The 23022-nt window shown below is 40.9% G+C and overlaps 3 protein-coding genes across 3 annotated transcripts; 2 read left to right on the top strand and 1 right to left on the bottom strand.

Annotated features, from left to right (window-relative positions):
* The first annotated feature begins 1099 nt into the window (after positions 1-1099).
* Positions 1100-15898, top strand: zgc:92360 (uncharacterized protein LOC436988 homolog). Its single transcript, XM_041036724.1, has 11 exons — positions 1100-1620; positions 3473-3603; positions 4940-5031; positions 6906-6988; positions 7086-7198; positions 8871-9017; positions 10044-10127; positions 10323-10385; positions 13012-13083; positions 13801-14032; positions 14303-15898. Exons 1-11 carry the CDS (start codon positions 1533-1535, stop codon positions 14329-14331), a joined length of 1134 nt encoding a protein of 377 aa, XP_040892658.1. The 5' UTR covers positions 1100-1532; the 3' UTR covers positions 14332-15898.
* Positions 15899-17163: 1265 nt separating this feature from the next.
* On the top strand, positions 17164-18237 carry LOC121180881 (urotensin-2 receptor). The gene has a single exon (XM_041036560.1). The coding sequence runs from the start codon at positions 17164-17166 to the stop codon at positions 18235-18237; it is 1074 nt and encodes a 357-aa protein (XP_040892494.1).
* A 1409-nt stretch (positions 18238-19646) lies between these two features.
* lgals2b (lectin, galactoside-binding, soluble, 2b) lies at positions 19647-22964 on the bottom strand. Its single transcript, XM_041036482.1, has 4 exons — positions 22939-22964; positions 21032-21105; positions 20631-20802; positions 19647-20042 (listed from the first exon to the last, which is right to left on the bottom strand). The coding sequence occupies exons 1-4, from the start codon at positions 22939-22941 to the stop codon at positions 19896-19898; spliced, it is 396 nt and encodes a 131-aa protein (XP_040892416.1). The 5' UTR covers positions 22942-22964; the 3' UTR covers positions 19647-19895.
* Positions 22965-23022: the final 58 nt, after the last annotated feature.

Below are 23022 nucleotides of genomic sequence, written 5' to 3'. Positions count from 1 at the left end.
GATAAGGCCTGGATCACAGTCAGTGGTACAGCTCGTCACAGAGGTGTGGTACGATTGTATGGGGTGTAGGTCAGGGCTCGGTGTGGATGCACTTAAACTGGGATAAGAAAACCGCATCTTTATGGATTTATGCACTGTCATTATGAAACAGGACATAAGAAGGACTTCAAGAGCCGGACTTCTTGTGATTTTCACGTTGTTGTACCAGTGACTTTAATTAGAAGTCCAAACAGTTAATCCATTACAGTTTTCCATCACTGATTGTTAAAGCACATAATACAGTGATAAAAGGTTTAATAATTTAACACTAACAGGGGCAGTTTTTCTGTACTTTTAAACTTAAATTTTAAATTTTAAATGCAGCACTTGTACATCTAAGTACTTGTAACAGTACTTTTAAACTGTGCTACTGCAACTTTTCCATAGGGAATCTTAATACTTCTCACTGCTTCTGCCCCTGCACTTCATGAATTAGAGCTTACACTGCTTTTTTGTAATAGTCTTAAATATATTTTATGCTTGGTATATTGACAATTAACCACATTTTTATTTGACAGACACAAATAGCCCAAAGGCAAGAGTTTTTTTTTTTTTTTTTTATTGCAGATGGTTTGTAGTGCTCACTAACTGCAGTTCTCACAGATTTAAAATTATATTACAGAAGAATGACTCACAAGAAATGTGGCAGCACCGAGCTGTGGGTATTTGCATAGCCTACACATTTCACTCAACCACATCCTGTTATCCTGACTCCCTTCATAACGCACACTATATATATATATCTTCATCCTTTAAAAGGCTTTAACCAGGCCATCAATAAACCATTTGTAATAATTAATAGACTTGAGGGGAAAAGTGGCCGTTAATTAGCTGATATTACAGCGTTACATCTTTCCTAAAGGTTAGTTCAATAATGTGACAGGCCCACTTTATCACTGTGAGAGACCGTTCGTCATATAGTGTTCTTCAAAACTCTCCTCGCAGGCTGAGCATTAGCACGCTGCACAGTTGGCACCGGGGGTTATATGCATAGTGACCTAACCCCGAATTATGCGGAAAAGCAAGTTTGAACAACCTCTGCATTTCACTTCCTAGTGTAGGGTTTCATTGCCGCTCACACACCCTCCGCTCCGCACTGGCAGTCCGGGTGCGGGTGCTGTGCCGGTGATTTGGTTCCAGACTCCAGCAGGACGCTCCTGAGGACACACCTGGAGGGTGACAGCACTGGACTCCGGGCCGCAGCTACAGAGAGCAGAGTTTACAAGCGTTGGAAAACTTAAAGAAGAAGCGTTGAACTGATTTTTCTTCACCTCGCCTATGCTGAGGCTACCTGTGTGGACTTGCCCGTAGCCCGTCTGGAGGACTCGAGGGGGAGTCGATTCGAGGAGACACACCTTGCTTCACCTGTGTGGCTCTACGGCGCCCCCCGCCCCGCTCCACCCTCTCTCTCTCTCTCTCTCTCTCTCTCTCTCTCTCTCTCTCTCTCTCTCTCTCTCTCTGAAAGCGGAGGAATAATCGATCCGAGCTCTGAAATGTCGGCAAATGAGAGAGCGACCCGGGCACTGAGAGAGATCCTGCAAAAGCCTGGAAATGAGGTGTGCGCAGACTGCGGCGCACCGGGTAAGATACCGATCAGATCTCTGAACTCACTGTAAAATGCGATGAATCAGACTTTGTAACATATCTCGAGCTGCTGAGGCTTTACCTGTGCCCGTGCGCCAGGTAGGCTAATCATTAAAACACGCGTCCATGCCCTTCTGTTTATCATCCAGCCACTGTTGTTGTTTGTTGTTGTATTATTATTTTTTTTTTAATCTGACCATAAGTGTGGCAAGGTTTGTAAGGGTGGGCTTTCCTGGAGCACTTGAATTTAACGACACAGGCGAAGGCTTTGCTGTTACCTTCAAGATTCAGCAAGTCTTAACATGCAGGGTTGTTCCAGTCCCCACCCTCATCCGGCACCTTTGAGCCTGCAGCAGAGGTCTTCTCTGAGGCCCTTTTTATGACCCTGCTTTTAAGTATTTTAGGTAGGCCACATTTTGGGAACTCCGCGGCCTCACAAAGGCAAAGCAGCAACCAATGAAAGATGTGCACACAACTTTCAGGCTGGATAGAAGCATCCAGAAGCACCATTTTGGATTCATCCCAGTCAAATTAGGAAATCACTGAATCCCAGCCCTGAGGCAACAGCTGTAGCTGAGCAGTGCAAGAAAAGATAACATCACTGCCAGGCTGCACTGTACACATATCCATCAGTGCTTGTGTCTGCTGAGGAGCCGTGCTAACGCTGCTGTGGTAAAAGGCAGCTTTCTGATTTGGTTCCAGGATTCAGCCGCTTCGATCACATTTGAGGCACATGTTCCTGTCATTTCCTCTGGTCCTCATCATTGGAGATGAAAGCCGGTCACTTTGCTGTGTCTGGTGGCTTGTGCATGTGTGGGCTGGTTAAGGTATGAGCATTATCCGGCCGAGCTCATCGTTTTCTAATCTGCTGTGTACTGTTGGAAAATTAGAGATTGACCTGTTCTTCTCTCTGCTCAGACGTCTGCGATCAGTAGTGATAAAGAACAAGGTTTCTCTCTCACACACACACACAGAAGAAACTGTTCTTACTAGCAAGTGATAGAATATGTGACAGAAAGATAAGAAGCAAAGAAAACATCTCTTGTATATTAGAGCTCAAAGAGGAAAAAGACAGATGAATTAACCATGGAGAATTCAGGCTGCAGAATTAATTGTATAACAGTGATTTGACTGATGCTCAGAAATTTGCAGCAGGCTCAGGGGCGTGACGTTCAAGTCCTCAGACAGACTGTGGAAAGTGAAATGTTCTCACCTCGCAGCTACTTTTGAGGTGCCCTTTAAAGAAGGCACGGAGCCCCAAACTGCTCTGTAAAGGCAAAGATTACAGTCTTTCTTTACAGTAGTTTAAACACGTTCCCTTGATAGGAATGTGTTCAGAAATTTAATTTTAGTTTTCAAAGCATAAGACTAAGTGTGTGCAGTAATGTTGCCTTTAGTTGTTAAAGTTTGAAGAGTTTGCTTTTTTTGGTCCCAATTCCCTGGCTTTTTTAATATGAGTTTTTTTTTTTATCATTCATCTTTTTTCAAAAGGTTGTGCATTTTCAGAAGAATTGTTCCTAGGGCTGGAATGACCTGTTGATTTATCAGTTTGAGTAAATTTTAAATCAAAAACAATGTGAGAATTTGCTGCCTTTGTCTCTGACATCACTGATTAAACGTATAATTTTTTGGTCTGTCACCTCAGGGTTTCCCTGAGCTTCCGTCTTCTGAGCCATACAGAGCATGTATATCTTGACTTTATAGTTTGTTCTGTTAAGAAAACATTAAGCATTGCTCACTCTTAGCCCATCTGTCTTCAAGTCCTCCCCCTCCATACCCACTATGCCATCTCTCATCTCATCCACCCATTCCCATAGTCCGTGTGTTCTCTCCACCCTCCTCTCTGCAGATCCCGGGTGGGGCTCCTGCTCCTTGGGGGTGTTCATCTGCCTGGCCTGCTCAGGGATCCACCGCAACATCCCAGACATCAGCAAGGTCAAGTCCCTGAGCCTGTCCCGCTGGGAGGACCACGAGATTCTGGTGAGACCCCAGAGCCAGCAGCCCCCCTGTCCCCCCTGTCCCCTCACTGCTCCACACACTTAGCTCAGTGTCCTGTAAACTAAGCTTGTCACTTTTATGAGACACTGGCTGGTTTCTAAATGAATTTTTTAGATAAGTTGTATTTACATCACATCTTTTCATTAACATTTCACTGGGTTGTGCTCACAGTGTGACACTGTGGTGATAATTTGAAAAGTTGACTGTGGGATGAACAGTGTGTTTCTGTAATGACCAGCTGCCACCCCCTCTTTGTGCTGGCTCGCTATGATCACAGTAACAAAACATGTTTTTCATTGTGGTTGTTTTTTTTTCCTGAACCGTGGTTGACTGATCATGTGTCACCAAGTGCCAAGAGCCACCAGATGATTTCTCTGATTAGAATTTAAGTTTTGCTAATCAGTGAGAAAAAAACACACACCTGCATGTTGTGTTCTCAGAAGGGAAGCCTTGTAATCACCCATCAAGTCCTACGACATCTCCTTCTCTCTGTTTGGCTAAAATAATGTTGTGTAATCTCCTGAATGGTTGCTTAGTTTCAGAAGACACTCTGCTTTGATGATAAATGCTAATAGATAAAGAGAGAAATTGCAGATGTTTTCATAGTTTTTTCTCAACCAACACAATCTAGTGTCAGGCAGACTGCTTATTCTCTTTAACTGAGAGAAACACAGATAATTTTTTTCTTGTGAAATTTCAAGGGTTTTGATGGGCACTTAAACACACATGGAAATATTTCCTTCTATTATAATTGATTTATCCAGTTTCTTTCTCTTTCTTTATAACACTATGCAGTTTGAGGAAACATGGTACATGTTTGATATATGACAGCACCAGTCAGTTGAATGATGACTGACCTTCCCACAGCATATGATCAAAATACTACAGAGGGCAAAGCTACCACTTTGAGATTATTAAAATTACGAAGCATTTTGAGAGTAAAAATGTTTCCAGTTTATGAAGAAGCCTTTTTGAGGAAATAAATAGGTGCACATCAGTTATTTCAAACCACATTCTTGTAAAGTACATTTCCCAGTGTTCTGAAAACTGTGCAAGGGATTCCTGGAAACTACGTAATAAATGATGCTGGTACCTCGCACATCGTTATCGAAAGATATTTGTTGCATTTATCATCTTAGCTCTCTGATTTATTAGTTTCTTGTAACGTCAGTAAGGATTTTATTCCTATTGAGTGTATTCTCAGTAACACACTGCAGTGATAAAACTGTCAGGTAATGTGCCATGGTGTCATTCATCCTCGAATAATCATCTCATGTGTGCGTGTGTGTGTGTGTGTGTGTGTGTGCTTTGTCATTAGTTCATGGCTGAGAATGGTAATGAGCTGATGAAGAGTAAATATGAGGCTGCCGTTCCAGTCTACTACTACAAACCAACCCACAAAGACTGTCAGTGAGTAACCATGGCAACACATACATGCACACAAAAAACAAAATCATATATGCTATAAAATGTACAATTCATACATGTTCTGTCTTAAACATATGAAATGTTTGTAAGTTGTACTCTGTTGGAGGGTTTGTACCAGTGTGTGTGTGTGTGTGTTGTCAGGTGGATCCATGCATGTGGTTTCCTGTTTTTGTTTGTGCATGTGTGTCTGTTTGTGTGTGTGCATGCAGAAGCTAGCACGAGAACTCAAATCTTAAAATCAACCTCATAGTTTATGTTCAGGTGTTATTTTACTGACAATATCAGATGTTTTTTTTTGTTTTGTTTTCACCTTTGAAGTGTTCCTACAGGGGCGCCTCTGGTTGTGAGTCACATGGTCTTTAATATGTCTCTGTTTGGGGATTTTCTGCTCTTCTACCGAGCAGAGTTGTTCAAGCTCGGTCAAGTTGTACAGGGAGTGTCTGTGAAAAGTTGCTTCTTCAAGTCATTCCACTGATAATAAATGGGATTCCTGTCTGGGCTTTGACTCTGCCATGGTTTATTTTACATTCTGGCTCTGAAGTGATAATCCTGATTATCAACATTTTGATTGGACTATACGTTCGGTCTTTGTCCCGTTGCAACCTACGCTGACATCTACAAATCAGTTTAGCTATTAATTTATTGTGATTTAATGTTTAATCAATAAAATGACATTCAAACAAACAGTGTTCCAAAATTTTCCAGCAATATGAAACAGAGAAAAACAGCTAATTCCAACATTTGAGAAGCTGAAATCAAAACTAAACTTTTGTCTGTCAGCTAACACTTGCAAGGCTCAATCTCTTTTCAGTGTCTGACCTAAAACATTAGTTAACATAGCATTGAGCAGATTCTTAAGAAACTGTTCAGTCCCACAGAGGACTGGAAGGACTGACTGGCTACACTTAAACTGTGTGAACAGAAAATCTCAGCATTGCAGTTTTGTTTCTGGTCTGGTGTGTAACTTATAGCCTTTTTACATTTGCAGCAATTGTAGAAAACAGTTTGCATTTTGCTGCTCATGAGAGGAAAGACCACTGATGTACAGGACATGTGTTTAAATTACAACAGTCACAGCTATTGTTCGGTGTATAACACAGTGACTGCCTCATAGTCATAGTGCGACTAAGACACTTTGAGACCATTTCTTAGTTATTTCTTGATTGGACAGCTGTTAGACAGGAATGTTTGGAATTGTATGAATGTGATACAGGGAATTTTCAGGAAAGATCAAACCTTCTCGAGTGACATGAAATGAAACACAGAAAAAAATGCAGTGAGTTGCCACGGCCAAGTTTTACCTGCTGCTTGACGAGATCTTTTCTTGGCTGAAAAGATGTGCATCGAATGGAATGAGTAGCTCGCTCTAATATCTGGCAAAAAAGAAAATTGCCTGAGGGCAGCTTGAATATACATGCCCTACACATGCACACGCACGCTCACATTTATACACACATGTAGATTTATACACACGTCAAGATCGTTCTTTGATCGTCAGAGGAAGGTGGGTGAGACAGAGAATGAGAAGAAACACAAACATCACTCCTTCGTCCTTGGTTCAGTGCACAAAAGGAATTGAATCAGCAACTTGATCCAGTAGATTTTCAGAGGCCCGTGTCTTTAAATTTATGAGAAAAAGATTTTTTTCTTGATAATATGTTTTATCCTTGAGCCAGGTTCTTGTCAATTAAGGGTAAAGTTGTGAATAAAGGTTGAGCCTCAGCTCAAACCAAGCAGTTCAGTCTCTCTCTCGTCTGCCACAAAATACACAAGACATCTGTTAATCTGCTGTCGTCTGGTGCTGTTTTACGATCCAGCTCTGTTGGCGTTTCTTTTGTTTGTGTGTGTGTGTTCAGGGTGTTGAGGGAGCAGTGGATAAGAGCAAAGTACGAGAGGAAAGAGTTCTCTGAGCCGGGGAACAGTTTTACATATGAGGAAGGTGAGTGTGTAAACACGCACACACACGTGCATGCACATGTACACAACACGCACTCATACTCATACTAAGGTAAATGGCCTTTGCTGGTTTCCTGCAGGAACTAGAGATGGCATGCTGATGAAGAGAGGGCGGGACAATGGGCAGTTCCTGAGCAGGCGATTTGTCCTCTCAGAGAGGGAGGGGACTGTGAAGTACTTCACCAAATATGACGTAAGCAGCGGCTTTTAATGAGACACTGTGTCCACATGCAGCACACACATGCACACACACTTTACCTCCACACACCCTACACATAACCATGTCTGCAAGACACCACTAACCTACTGTAATTAGACAGTGTCCTAGTTAAAGTGCTTTGAAGGTAGTTGCTCACTTCCAGAACACCCACAGACACACACAACCACATCACAAATTCTTTAAATAAAGATCACTTAAAAGACGTAAAATAGACTGCAGACAGCACCCCCACATTATGTGCTGCAGTATTTTTACACACATACACAGAGTTAACATAATTAAATGTACCTACGGAAAGACAACATAATGATACTCCCTCCTCTGTATCTGAGCGTGCTCAGACAAGCTTAACCAGCAGTCTGTCCTCACTGTCACTGTGGCTGATTGGCTAAGCTGTACACCGCCCAAACCAATTAGGGCTGCAAACACTGTAAGCCAGCTCAGGAGAGATGGGAATAATGTGTTTAAAAAGACTAGAAAGAAGGCTCCTCTGTTTTTTAAATATGTGTATATTTATGATGTGAGTGTATTGTGAATATTTTCCCGTAAAACAAAAACGTCCCCATACACCCACAGGGATGATAAACGTTTAAAGTGTTGCTGGCTGCCACTCAGATGCTCAGGGCTTTTTAAGGTGCTGAGTTGGTTGGCTTTCAGAGGAGCCTTGAAGTGTGTAAAATATTCAGGTAAGAGTCAGACTCAAGTCCAACCGACTGCTCCTCCGCCTGTTTGTCCCACTTCTTCTTGGTGTTTTAGTCTCTCAGAGCCAATGACAGCCGTGACCGGAGGCATTATGTTTTCCATTCGTCCATCCCATTCTTTTGAACGTGATCTCAAACACGCATTCATGGAATTTATTATTATAAAGTGAGGATTACAAAAATATACATATAACTTTAGTGAGGATTACAAAACATGTTTTTGGCCATAACGCAAGAATTAATTTGATTATTATTCCTTTTTTTATCAAATTCCTTCACAGTCTTCACTACATATGTGAGTCTGGACAGACACGGATGTAAAGAGACAAACAGCCGCAAGGCCATTTTAATACTGGCGGAGTCAACACTCACAATAACAGAAAAGAGTCAAATTTAATCAACTGTCAGATATCTTGTAAAAAAGCATATCTGTGTCTGTCTTTCTGTTAAATTCAAGGGCAGATGATCCACCGAGACAGATTCTGGTCCCATAGATTCCTGTTTAAATTCATGTCTGGACAGATTAAAGCGCAGCAATCCACAAACAGGTTTTCTGGGATTAGTGTCTGTTATAGACGTGATGGTTATCAGTGATGCAGGCTGATGCGTAGATGTCGAGAAAGTATTTTCATGGTTGGAAAAAAGCACAAAATATAACCGTACCATACACACACACACACACACACACACACACACACACACACACACACACACACACACACTGTGACTTAATAACCACACTTTTTTTCTGATCAAGCTGTGGAAGCACAGCGATGTTCAGCAGTGACGCTGCTGCAAACACAGCATCAACCTGAAAACGACAGATTAACAGTGATCAGTCTTGGACTAAACTACCTGGCAGGCAGATCAGTAGTTACTTGATGTTATTGACCCCTGCATTTCACACAAACACCTCCTCCTTCTTCCCTCCTTCCTTCCTGCAGGCTAAGGAACCCAAAGCAGTGATCAAAGTGGACACCATCAATGCAACCTTCCAGCCAGAAAAGATAGGAAATCCCAACGGCCTGCAGATCACCTACCTCAAAGACTACAGCACCCGCAACATCTTCGTCTACCATGAAAGCGGCAAGGTCTGTCTGAAATCGTGTGCGTGCTGAAAAAATGAAAAGGAAATGCAGAGAATAATGATTACATTTCCCCTGCTGGTGAAGTATTTCTCAAAAACAATTACCTGCTTACAGGATATCCAGAATATTTTTGATAAAAAACTAAACTGTTGAGTCATTTAAATTGCAGCATAAGGTGGCATTCACATGCCATATTAGTCACCTGTCACATAAAGGGACAGATGTGTTGAAACTACCTGGTTTATGTTGTTGTGGGCGAGTCTCCAAACCTTTTAGAGCCATCTGTGCCAATTTTACGGGCTGATGGAATTCATTAGCCCATGACATTCAAGCTCCACATCCATCATTCCTCGTCATTCGGAAAATACACATGGAAATAAATGGAACAGTTCCCCGTTTGTCGTCAGGTCGAGGAGTTATTTGTGGTCGTCTGACGGTTGAGTGCGAAACAGCATCACAATCATGACGTAACTTCTGATTTAGAGGGTCATTTGTTCCATTCTGTAACACTGCACTTGAATGCACCATCCAGATGCTTAGATGCACTTTCGTTTTCAAGCCACAAACAGAAGCTTTAGGAAAAGCAAGCACATGAAATTGCTCTGAACAAATAAATAACTACCTCTGTGAGTAGAATTAAGAAAATTATTCCCTCCTCCGCCATCAAAAGTCATGATGACATTATTTTTTCTAAATCCATGAGCAACACCTTGTTATCACATGACCAAAGTTCCATATGAAGGTCACATGGTAACTAAACCATCTGCATGATAAGGCAGCAAACTCCCACCTGCTGAGGAAGGCAGTAAGATGTGGTCGAAAGCTTCGGAAATAAATATATATGTAGGCAAAATAGTCATTGTGGTAGTATTTGTGATGTGATAAGATTTTTGGTTGTGTCAGAACTGTATTACAGGTTGAGACTTCGCAAAACCTCTAGGATTCTCTTCTCCTTCTAAATAATAAAGGGGAGTTAAAAAAAACAAAACAAACAGGAATAACTCTTGGAAACCTCTCTCTCTTCATTAGGAGATCGTAGACTGGTTCAATTCAATTCGAGCAGTTCAGCTTCACTATCTAAAGGTGGCCTTTCCTGGGGCGACGGACGCTGAGGTGAGCACACACACACTCACACACCGACTGTTGATGATTGCTGAGATTAAAATGATATTTATATTGTTTTTATGTCTGTGCCAGTGAGGTACTGAAAATGAAATGGATGGAACTTCATTAGTGTTGTCATGCCCACTGTACAGCACTAATATCCTTTGTGTCCCCGTGGTGTTATTCTTTATTCCTTGCTTTTAGCTGGTACCCAAACTAACCCGCAACTTTCTGAAGGAAGGATACATGGAAAAGACGGGTCCCAGGGCAAGTAACACACACACACACACACACGCACAAACACACACACACACACACACACACACACACACACACACCCTGTCTGTATAAAACATTATTCTTTTTTATGTTGGTGGCATAGAATGGGAGTTTACTACGTTTAAACTTTTGTATTTTCAGGATTATATATTCAGGATAGTTAATAACTGCTTTGTTAAATAATTACCAAGAATCAGGGCTCTCCTGGAAGTACAGGACTAATCACAGCATATTTATCAATTAAGTCGATTTAAAACTCTGTTTACATGTGAAAAATACCAGTTCTAAAATTTGAAGTAATTATTGAGATCAGTAGTAATTACATGGAAATGTCAAATCTCCATTTACTGAACCTTTTTTCTTATAATACAAAATCCCCTCTCAAATTCACCAGCCATAATTTTATAAAGACATAATTCTATTTGTGATTCAGATTACTTGTTTGAAGTAAGAAGTCAGTCATTTTTCTTTACAGTGTGATCACTTTTTATTGTAGATGTACAACGTCTTTTTTTTCGTAAGAGGTTGAAGAGTGTCACAGGAGCTGTTGATTAGTTTTGGCAAATTAAACTTTAGTTTTACTTAATTTGAAAGTGAAAAAATATTTTGAATCATCGGCTGTTGCTATTTTACTGTATATATGTACGATAGTCATTAAAATAATGTCAAAGTAAGAATGTAAATAACACATTAACAGGTTACCTCAGTAAATCCCACCTGTGGTGTGATCTACACGGGCTTAAAAATTACTTTTCTTTTTTTTTTTTAAACTATCCAAACTGAGCTTAATTCTGAATTGATGTTCAAATAAAATTTCCATTTAACAAGTTAGACACGGTTCCCTCCGCAAATCTCCCTCTGTGATCCCATTCCCCGCTCCCCCTGCTTTAATTGAATGGAAGCTGGGCTAAGAGGGTAACTAGCACAGCTGTCAGTGCGGCTGCTTTCCACCGCTGCCTGACAGGCTGACTGACAGCTGAGAGGGCCTACCTGCCTGCCTCACCGTCCGTCCGTCTGTCAGTCTGTCTGAGAGGGAAGGGAAGGCTTCCAGCTGAGGATCGACTTAATCCTCATGTGTCAAACCCTCGAATACACTCACAGAACACAGACATATGTTGGGATTAAGGAAACTCGCAAAGAGGCATTTGTACATATGCGTGCAGTCATGCACAGTCGCGCTGACGCTTTTATATTAGCATACAGTATGTACACACATTTGCTTTCTTACATAGAATTCTGACTGAAACACCTGCACAAACAGCACCAAGCAACCTGAGCCACAGCAACACAACTGGTTCTGTATTCAGACACACACAGACACAGACTCTCGGTTTAATCTCCGTCTGTCAGGTTGAGAGATGAAAGGACTCGCTGACTCGCTGCGTTGGGCCGATTTGCTAAATGGATGTCATAATTCATTTCCTTCACATGTGTGAGACATATTTGTGGAAGGAGTCACCGGCGAATAGAGAAGGGAACAGTCAGTTGTTTAGGCTCATGCCACAGCGCGAATATCAAACACTTTTATGAGGACAGTTTTGCAGCAGTCGGGGACCTGAGCGTCCTCATTATTTGAATCTCGGCTCTCTGAAAAGAACCCAAGCTGCTTGGGCTCCAGTTGTGCTGTGCTTCACTTTCTTTGATAGCTGCTTTCAGGGTGCATTTGGAGCTGCCGCACCGCTGTAAACTTTCAACCGTGACAATAAGTTCGGCTTTTCAAATTCAGTATCAGAGGTTTATGAAAGTGGCGTAATATACATTCAGACAGGCCTGCTGAGAGGAAAACCTCGACAGTATTCTGACAGGAAACCATGCAAATCTTACAAGGGTGAATGCTTTTATATTGAAAGCCTGAGATCAGGTTTAATGCACTCTCATGTCAAGTGACACTTACAACAGAAGGCCATACTGGCTCATGACTAAGTGATTGAATCAGGCTGAAAAGAGAAACAGGGTGAGTCAAGGAAAACATAAACAAAGCACTCATCTGCCTGCTCTTAAAGTTTCCATCCGTTTTCCATATTTTAGCGTCGCTGCTGATACAGAAATGCTGTTTTGGTCTTTAACTTTTAGTGTTGAAACAATTTGTCTGCACTGATGCACATCTGAATATTACCTGACAACAATTACACGGATGATTAATTGCCAAAGCAATTTTTCAAAAAAAAAAAAAAAAGGTTGGTTCCAGCTTCTCAAATGTGAGTCATTGCTGCTTTTCAATAACTGTCTTATATAACTGTAAATTGAATATATTTGGGTTTTAAATTGATGCTCAGACTAAAAGAGCAATTTGAAGACATCATTTTGGGCTCTGGGAACATCAGGTGAGGCATTTTCTGAGATTTTATGAGAAGAATGATGAATTGAAAAAATCACTGATGATAATTAGTAGCAGCCCAAACCACTTAAATATTTCACAGTCTCAGACAAAGTAAGAGGAAGCTCTGATGTATGTGGTCTGAATACAAAACAGTTTAAAGTTGAGAGTGTGAGTCACTTTTTGAGTTTAAAAAAAACAGACATCACCTGTGGTACAGGCACAATGCAGCTTTGTGTAATGTCTCTATACAGCTTCTCGCTCTGAGTGTTTCCTCCTCTCTTTTTGTCTGTGCAGCAAACAGAAGGTTTCAAGAAACGCTGGTTCACTCTGGACCACAGGCGACTCATGTATTTCAAAGATCCACTGGTATGCCACTTTTGCACACACCCACTACGCCTCGCACACCTTTCTTGCCGTGACTTCTGAGTACGGAGCTCCTCGGAGTAAAGTGAAATGCTAACCTGCAGGACACGTCTGTCCCGTCAGCTGCGCTGGACACTTCTACAGTACAGGCAACTCAGTGTGCAAGCTTTTCCCTAATGTATCTGATATCTGTTTGAAATGTAGAGATGTTGTGAAAGCAAGATTCAGAGCCATCGAATGATTAGAGGGAAGTTTTTATTGCAGGGGTTATCACAGAGACTTGGACGAAAAGCATTAAGAGGGGGGGGTGGCTCGGATTGCCCAAGTCTTGGCTAAATACACATCAGATAGCCAAGGCAGATTAGCTCAGCATTGTAGCTGATGTAATAGTTCAGTGGAGAGGTGAAATAATTATAGGTGCTGATTATAAGTGACTGAAATGTCCGACTTACCTCGAGACAAGAAAAACTACAAAAATAGATGAAAGGAAGAGGAAGTCTGGTGAAGTGATGTGGAGGAAGCTCAAAGCAAGTGTAATTTGATCATTTAGATAATAACTAAATTATACATGTTAGATGGGTATGGTTTCATTGTTGCGTGAAAGTAACGCCCTGCATCTTAAACAAAAGATATACTGTACCCTTAAATACGTGGTAACACAAAGAGACGTCTGTGCTCTTCAGCTGTCCCGTCTTTCTTTCAACCTCCCTCTGTCTGAAGGACGCCTTTGCCAAAGGTGAAGTCTTCTTGGGGAACAGAGAGCACGGTTACAACGTCTCCCCCGGCCTGCCCGCTGGCACCCACTGCAATGGTGCCTGGCAATACGGTATCACCATAGAAACACCTGACCGCAGCTTCCTGTTTACTTGCGAGTTGGAGAGTGACCAGCAGGAGTGGATAAAACACTTCAATAACATCATGAATGCTCCGATGTCCCCTCAGGAGTACACAAGTGAGAATTCAGAACTTTTAAATAGTCATTAAATATTTATTAGCTATTAGCTTTTCATAATGAGCTGCTGATTACTTCCTCTGTAAGTGTCTGTTGTTTTTTTTTTTTTTTTTTTGTAAGTTTCAAATCAAATAGCTGCTCTGCTCCACAGTGGCACTGTGTTATAAATAATAAGCTACAAAAATCACAAATAAGGAAAAAAAGAACATGTTTTGTCTGTGTAAGTAAAAGAGAATGGTTTTCTGACTTCTGAACTTTCGTGTTTTCAAGTGGAGGCCTTGTTCAAGCACAGGCCCTGATGGGCCCAAAGCCTGCGAGACCATCTCCCCTCCTCTCAGTCCCATCACCGATCTTGACACAGGATCCACATCAGTTCCGACTACTTTTGGGAAACTTCACTGTCTTCACTTACATGGTTGCACTGGAGCTTGTTGCTGGTAATGAGGTTAAGAATGCAAACAGGAGGACCGAGGCAATGTTCATTGGTAAATTAAAATATTTGTAAGTCCAAACGACACATTAGCTCATTAATGTACTCGGGTAATGATTTTTATTTGATTTTGTTTTGGTGACAGCTTTGACATTGATTGCTGTGGTGTTTTTGCACTGCACTTACAAAAGGTCACCTGCCAGTGAAACGGTCTGCGCAGTACTATGACATATATCATTTTAGATTTTATGTGGCTCATATTTGAATTGCTCGATGGCACTCTCAGTCTGTACAGATACAGTGCCTGTTTCCCATGCTAATTCAATATTGGAACGTAAAAACACAACACTTCCTGTGTGCTAAATTTTAGATATTAAATTACTATTTAATTAGATATTAAATACAAGATTTAAGAAAAAGGCGTTATGGTATCAAATTTTAAGGCGCACAGTCAAAATGGATCAAACAGGTGCAGAAAACAGTTGTACCTGTGGTGGATTCAGAATTCCTTTTCAGTTTTTTCATTAGTTATTTGATGTAAACCTTATGACTGCTCTCATGACAAAAAACATTTACAGTATGAAAGAGTATTGTGGCCCAGTTCACTGGGTGATAGGTGTGTCATCCTGAATGTGCTGTTTCAGTTCAAAAAGTCTGTTTTCCTTTCAGCTGCCAACCGACAGTTTACATCATGAATTCAACATAAGTTTTATGCTTTTGTCTGTTGTTTTCTTCAAAGAACAGGCAAATGTTGGGTTGAGTTTTCGATGCTTGAGTACATCTGTTAAAGAAGTACTTGAAAGACTCTGAAACACTGCCAGCTGCATCATGGTCGAACAGCGCCTCCATGTGGCGTACAGCGCATAAGTCTGTGTTAAAACAAGTAAAAATTCCACTAGTAAATTATTTTCCCTGTTTTTATAGATATCAAACAGATTACAGATACCCTCTACATTTTTATGGATATCAAACAACCAGTTGATACATTTAAGTGATATATTTTTGTTTTTTCAGTTTTTCAGTTAAAAACTCACATTTTGTGTAATTCTGGTGCCATACATTATTTTAAAGGCATACATAACATATGAAATTATTGATAATCACAAATAAAAAATATTCTTTCTGAATGTTGCCAAGGGCTCTTTACATATTTGTCTGGCAGTTTTGTGGCATTATCACCCGCCTCAAATATCAGACTGATGTTAACTTAAAAACTGAGGTTCAACTTGTGATTAATGCACAGGCAGAAAACATCTAAAAACTGTTTATACTGCAAGCCATAGAGAAAAATATTTGATGGATGAAGGGTGACATTCAGCAGAAACCTAGATGCTTGTTTTTTATGGTTCTGAAGATTTTTTTTTAAGTTTTTTTACCTCTACAATTAACTGAAATTAATAAATACGCTCCTTTATTAAGTAATAATCCCACAGTGGGCATGCACCTGTGTTATGTGTTTGTCTTTGTAGTTGTGAACGCTTGCCCCTGTCGAAGATTTCTAGGTGTCTAAAACTACACCTTGGTGCTCAGAGACAGCAGGTTGAGGCCCGAGAGGAATACCTCATAAATCTATAGACCCGTGCTAGTTTTTCACCCTGGTGAGAAAGAGGTAGGACAGAGGAGAGAAGAGATGAGGTGGGAGAGGACCGTGACCAGAAAAACTCCAAAGGACACAGACGCAAAACTGGGGGATAAATGGAGGCTGAAGACTCAAGGAGGAACTAAAGTTCATCTGCCATCAAAGTGGATCTGTAGCTGTGTAGTGGAACTGCAGGGAAGGATCATGGACCATTTATATAAAACCAAGGATCTGTACGTTAATACTTTGAGTGCCTACACTCAAGTAGTAAAATAGAAGAAAGAAGACAAGGTGGATTTTGACTGAGCACATTACAACTGTTGATTCACTCATAATTTGTACCATCAAGACAAGAAGTTAAACAAATATTTGCCAACTACTCAAGACACCATGATGATGAAGAAAGAAGGAACGTTTTTTTTTACTGGTTATGTTAAACTGGACATTATAACCGTTTCATCCCACATTGAGACTCTCTGGACCCTGAAGTCCTCCGAAGCACATCTTCGCCCTGCAGGAGCTCATTATCAGAGGTTTTGAACAGTATGTCCACTGGGAAGGCAGTGTCCTGACTCACGGTGCCACCCCGCTGCTCCCAAATGACCCTTGTCAGATCTACTTCAGCCCCGAAGCCCAACAGAGAAAAATCCTTGTGCTCTGCAACTCAGAACATCTCTCATGTCTGAAACTTCTTGATGGCTTACATTTTTGCTGGAGGCTTTATCCCTGAGTGGAGTTTAGGATCATGAATTTTTGGAGGACCGTATTTTTGGGTGATAAGCGCTGCAAGCCACAGGCAACTCTGTAGTCAGTGAACCTGCTGGCTATGTCAGTGGTGTACCTACTGTACATCTTCTTTATGGATTAATACAGTTGCTGTCCCTGCATGTTTTCTCTTAGATTTAACTTGAATAACTGGATCTAGCAAATCTCATAAGGAGTTTTGAAAAACAAAGTTTGCTTTTCCCAATTGTTTGGGATGTATTTGCAAAATATGTTAATTTGGCTGTTTTTTTTTACAGACTTTACAGACCTTTTTTAATTTCAGGAGCCAGCTGTCAAAGAACTCTGTATAAATTGGTTCTTAAACATTGGAGCCTGACCTCTGACCTTTGATCTGCAATGAACTGCACCCCTAATGCCACCATCACTCCACAGCTGGGACTTGTCCTGAGGCCAGAGGCTGGAGATGGTGGGTCTCAGGAAAGTGGCGGCAGTGCTGGAGGCGGTGGAGGACTGTGGGTGACATCCCTGCTCGGTGCCACGCTGATGATCATGTGTGTCATGGGTGTGGCAGGCAACACGTACACACTCATCATTACACGCTCAGCTGCTCTGCGCCGAACAGGCTCCATGTACGTTTACATCATCAATCTGGCTCTGGCTGACCTGATCTACCTCTCCACCATCCCCTTCGTGGTCTGCACCTACTTCGCCCATGACTGGCTGTTTGGTGAGGCTGGCTGTCGCATCCTGCTGAGTCTTGATCTCCTCACCATGCATGCCAGTGTCTTCATTTTGGTTGCTATGAGCCTGGAACGCTATCGTGCTGTGGCCAGGCCGTTCAGCGCGCACAGGTCCTCGTCCCGGAAACGACGGCTAGTGGCGGGGATTATCTGGGGGTTATCCTTTGTGCTGACCCTTCCCATGATGGTGATGATCCGACTCAGGGAGGGCAAACCCACTGCAGCAGGTTTGGTTAAGAGGATTTGCTTCCCTACCTGGACCCCTGAGGCCTTCAAGGCTTATATCACTGTTCTGTTTTTTACAAGTGTTTTAGTGCCTGGATTGGTAATCGTTGGGCTGTATGTCGGGCTAGCTAGGCGTTACTGGACCGCACAGGCTAGCTTGGGAGGTAGCAGCCGCTCAGCCAGGAGGAGAGGACTTAAACAAAGGGTCGTATCGATGATCTTTAGCATCGTGGTGGCTTACTGGGCCTGTTTCTTACCTTTTTGGGGATGGCAGCTGGCCAAACTGTTCTCCCCAGAGTCTCTTAAAGCTTTGTCATCAGCTGCTCATAATTACGTAAATTTCTTTGTCACTTGTCTGACTTATGGTAACAGCTGTATCAATCCATTTCTTTACACTCTTCTGACCCGGAACTACAAAGATTACTTAGCCCAGAAAGGTCAGTCTGTGGGGTCGAGCAGGGCTGACCCCGGGTCGGCCGTGACCACACCACTGCAGGACCTTTAGTGAAAAAATAAATGATTACTAAGCATGAAAAAGCAAGTCAGCGAACTAAGAAATGATTATTCGCTCATCAGCCTGAGAGAGGACATTTTTGTTTTAGTGATTTTGTACAAAAATTTAAAAAAATGTCATATTTGAGAGGCACTTGTAATCTGTAATAGCACTTTCTACAAACTTTCTGAATGCTACAGACATATGCGGTGTGATATTTCCCATTTTCTGCTCTGCTGAGAAGGGAAACCAGAACTGTTAAGGATTCAGAGAAATTCAGCACAGCAGGTGGATGTTTGCTAACGTGAACATCTGACTTGAAGTCTTCTGGTTGGAGGGCAAACAGCCCAAATGACACAGCATTTTATTTCTGTACTTTATTATATAATGTAACACTTTCTCTGACACGAACAAATTCTGCCTGTCGGCAATCTCCAATTCTACCGTCCTAACACTGACAAAATAATTCATACTACTCATATTTTCATACTTTTACTTTCCAGATGAAAAAGGTTTGAATTATAAATGTTGCGAAATGGGAATTTTCAAAAGTTCTGAGAATATTGTGGAAGAAATACAGATCACAAGAATCATAGCAATCAATACCTCTGCAACCGCAGTTAAAGCATTTCTAATAGTAGAACACTGGAATCCAGTCGAAGAACTGCTTCAGATTTTCCTTTACTTTCCTTGTTGCCATTCACCTCATGCACACACACACACACACGCACGCACGTAAAGGATATTTCATCTCCTTCCAGGGAATGTAGTTGCATCGTGCCACATTCCTCGGCCTCGGTCGATGGCTCCTTTGAGTCCTCCTGTAAATTGTCTCTGTAAGACTGTGCTTCATCTCAAGTCTGATGTGTATTGTCCCTCCTTTTGTAATTTATCCTCTCTTGTCTGCTCTTTCCTGGCAGTACAGTCAGCAGTTCAGTATAGTGTTGGCCACATTCACATGATAAGTTTTTTTTTTTTTTGTATTAATAATTGTTCCTTCTTTTTTCTTCCTCTTTTTGGGTTACATTGCATTTTTGTGGCCAATGTCTAATACCAGTTTTGACAAGTCATCTTTTTTCCGATATTTAAAAATAAACAGTACCACTGACTTCAAGATTTATGCAGAATAATACAAATACAACAGAGGCTGATTAAGTCATCGCCAACATTTTAAATAACAAATCAATCTCAAACGTCCTGTCTGAACACCTTTGTTTTAGATTTGTAAGATATAATGTCTGTGTTGCATGAATGTTGCATGAAGTTAAAAGAACAGGTTAACAAGTTAAAGAGAATACATCAATTCTCAATTAAGGTTTATTTACTATAATTGGAAATTATGTCATATGGTGTGCTGTGCGTAGAGAGTGAGAGACGAAGAGAGACACAGAGACAGAGATGGCACTCCTTTTTTTCACAGCATTTATTGACAAACCCAGCGACTGATGAGATGTCCAGCACGGCACAGTCCTGCAACTGTGCTGTGGCTCCCTCTTTAGGCCATTTGCTCTTATTACAAAATCAGTGCTCCATGCTGATGTGAATTTCTAGTGTTATATTTCCACACACCTCAACAGGAGAAAAGATGGATAATCAGGCCTGAGATGAGTAATGTAAAACATACGCAAGGTGGACAGGTCAAGAGTCAAGGGTCAAGAAGAGGTCGACCTCTACTTGATCTTGATGCCAACAATCCTTGCATCACCGCTGACGTCAAAGTACTTGTACTTGACGTCTCCCAGACGGTTGGGGAAGTTCAACATGGAGCCATCAGGAAGCTTGATGTAAAACTGGTCACTGTTGAAGTTGATGTAAAACTGATGTACATAAAAGAAGGAGAGAGAGACAAAATGCACAATTTATCTTTCAGTGTCAGTCAGTTAATTTCACACAGTTGCACGACAGACAGATAAGATCATTTCTATGTACAAAGAATGATTGAAACAGCGTTTTGAGCAGTATAATCCTTAAGAGACTCCAAGGTGAGTCTATCTCTTTCTGGGGCTATTAACTTTTATGAGCCTATAAACCCCTCCATGATTGTATAGCTCAGTGTCTGTTGACCTAACATGGCTAAAGCACAGATACCAAGTCCAGTAACAGCCTCCCCGTGGTGAAAAACATTATGTAATTTGAGTTTGAGCCAAATGATTATGGCAAATACAGCAAAAGCTTCTTTAAGCCTTTGTTGTCTAAACAATGGTAAAATCATAAGAATGCAACTTAATTCGTTTTGACAACTTTGCTTCTGGAATGAGATATTTGTAATATAAGTAAAATCACATTTATTAGTAGCACAGTTTTGTTGCCACATTAATCTGTTGACTCATCTTTGAAATACCAAGACATGATATGTCTTGGTATTTCAAATAACTGACATATACCCCAAAACTCTACCAACACACCTTGCATTCCTCCCCACGCACGAAGGGGAAGTTTCCCTCGCGGAGCTCGTCACCCCAGCATCCCCCAGACAAGGAGTTGAAGACAATGGTGTTGGTGTCACCACCACAGTCAAAACGGGGGTTGAGGTGCATTGCGATGTTCTCAGAGTCATGACCGATGTTGATAGCAAAACTACAATGGAGGCGGGGACAGAGGTCAAAGGAGTACAATGAAGCAGGAAGAAGTGTATCAAACATTAACCTGTCTCATAGTACGCTATGTCAACTTCCTCTTGAATGAATGTAATTGAATCTACAGCCGAAAGCTGAACTACATGAGCCATGAAGAGGTGATGGCTGTTGAATATTTTCAGGCAGTGTTTCAGCACTTGACAAATTGAAATCTAATGAGGGCAACTTACGAACTGGAGTCATCCTTGGGCTTGATGCGCACCTTGAACTCATGCCCCTCCTTGAATGTCATGTTCTTGACTTTCTGTAAAGGGAAATAACAACGAGAAATATGGAAACTGATTTGGAGGGGTGGATGGACGAGTCTCAACTAAAATGACCTTTTCATTGATTAAAAGCAACATATCTGTAACTTCAGTCATTTCACACAGAAAAAAAGAGACTCCAATAAGGGGAGAGGGCTAAACAGCTGAACTACTGATCACTCTGTTCCTCATGTTCATCCTTCTGCCTTAAAAAAAAAAGAAACAACAAAAGAAAACTATTATTACTATTATTTTAGAGTGCAAAGAGGAAGAGATTTTGTTTTAGAACAAATCTTGTTTGTCTTGTCATGTTGTTAAAACACTCTTCCATGGCATTTAAGTCTAGTTAGAGACAAATCTAAATGACTGTTTGTACAGTGTACCCTGGAGGTAGAATTGATAATCACGGGTGTCCTTATCTTTTGCTGTTGATGATCAACCAGGTTATAACAGTGTACCGGTGCCTGTAAAAGTACTGAAACAGGAAGGTGCTGTATTTGTTCGTTGACGTGGTCATCCTGTAGAGACTGTAAAACCATAAAGAGAGATCCACACAGGGATCTTCTACAATGATAGATCGACAGACACTACATAGGTACCATGGCCACACCTCTCAACAGGGTGTGGTTGTGTGTGCTTCAGTAATGAGCAAAGAAAAAAAAATACTTATAGAAAAAATAACTGCAAAGTTAATAAAACACCTAAGGTGTTTTAAGCTTTTAAACTTTGGATACCAGGAATACCAGGAATTTTCTTCAAACGTTAGTGGACCTGTTCACCTAATCAATAAAACAATAAATTCCATTATCTACTGTGCTTCCTATCTATATGCTGGGCATCACCTGATCGTTCAACATCATTTTGAAGTTCAACATCCTGACCCCCATATACCTGAACCGCACCCATAGATATCTTCTAGTCTATACCACCCACAATATATTCTTTAAAGTCATATCTCATCCCCTGTCTCACATCTGTACCAGTTTACCATTGACTTATCACAGTGCTGGAGAATAAGTAAGCTAAGTTATACTTTATCGAACTCTGATTGAGTCATTCTAACTGTTTAGGAGCAGTATGCAACATCCCAACAAAACGCCTGTCTTCTGATCTCAGTCCTCTGCAGTATTATCCCTTATAAGTATTATCCCAATAAATGAATGTTTCACAGGTTTTGAAGAGGCTCAAGACTTTTTACTGTTGGGTGACCAAAGTAAATACTTCCACTTCTTTAAATTTTAAGAAGTTACTTATTAAAGACAATAACAAAGCTTTCTCTGTTCTTAGATAAATGGATGTTTCAGGTTACTGGCTCATCACTGGTTTTGGTGCATGCACCTTGATCTGTGTCCCCTGAATGCTCAGTAAAAAAAAAAAAACTACATCCACAGGAAAAAAAAAAAATAATAATAATGATAATAATGATAATAATGAACACGTTAGAGCTATCAAGCCTTTTCTCTCTTTTCTGTGAACTTAAATGTAAGCCACTAGCAGCTTTACAAAACATGATGAATCAGTTTTAATGAACAAACCCCTTTAAATTATAACTCTTCAATCTTACAAATATCTGTTAATCTGACATGTTGGAATCTGTGTTTTGATATTTTAAATGCAATCAGTTACCCAAGTCTTTGACTTCAAGATCTACAGTGTATCTTCTATGTGTACTTCTATGTGTATAAATACATTAACCACTAAAGCTAGATCATAAGAATTTACTTGTAACGTTACAAAGATAAATACTGGAATAACAAGATAATGAATGCAGACATTCATCCATGTGGAGAATGAAGAAATCTCTTATGAATTAAACTTTTCACACCACTTACCATCTTGGCTGTCTTCAGTGGGTTCTGCTGCGAGTGACAAAGCTCTGCAGGCAGGTGAGCGGTTTATATAACACCGGTGACGGT

The sequence above is a fragment of the Toxotes jaculatrix genome, chromosome 4 (assembly GCF_017976425.1).
Source record: "Toxotes jaculatrix isolate fToxJac2 chromosome 4, fToxJac2.pri, whole genome shotgun sequence".
Classification (NCBI taxonomy): Eukaryota; Metazoa; Chordata; class Actinopteri; family Toxotidae; genus Toxotes; species Toxotes jaculatrix.
The sequence above is the reverse complement of the archived record's forward strand: the minus strand, read 5'-3'. Positions and strand labels throughout refer to the sequence as shown.

Bases quoted from the DNA above. Each gene is read 5' to 3' on its own strand.
- zgc:92360 (XM_041036724.1), top strand. From the start codon at position 1,533: ATGTCGGCAAATGAGAGAGCGACCCGGGCACTGAGAGAGATCCTGCAA. The intron at 1,621-3,472 runs GTAAGATACCGA...TCCTCTCTGCAG, and splicing joins CGCAGACTGCGGCGCACCGG to ATCCCGGGTGGGGCTCCTGC. The intron at 13,084-13,800 runs GTATGCCACTTT...CTCTGTCTGAAG, and splicing joins TGTATTTCAAAGATCCACTG to GACGCCTTTGCCAAAGGTGA.
- LOC121180881 (XM_041036560.1), top strand. From the start codon at position 17,164: ATGAACTGCACCCCTAATGCCACCATCACTCCACAGCTGGGACTTGTC.
- lgals2b (XM_041036482.1), bottom strand. The intron at 20,803-21,031 runs GTAAGTTGCCCT...CCTCCATTGTAG, and splicing joins CCCAAGGATGACTCCAGTTC to TTTTGCTATCAACATCGGTC. The intron at 20,043-20,630 runs GTGTGTTGGTAG...TATGTACATCAG, and splicing joins TGCGTGGGGAGGAATGCAAG to TTTTACATCAACTTCAACAG.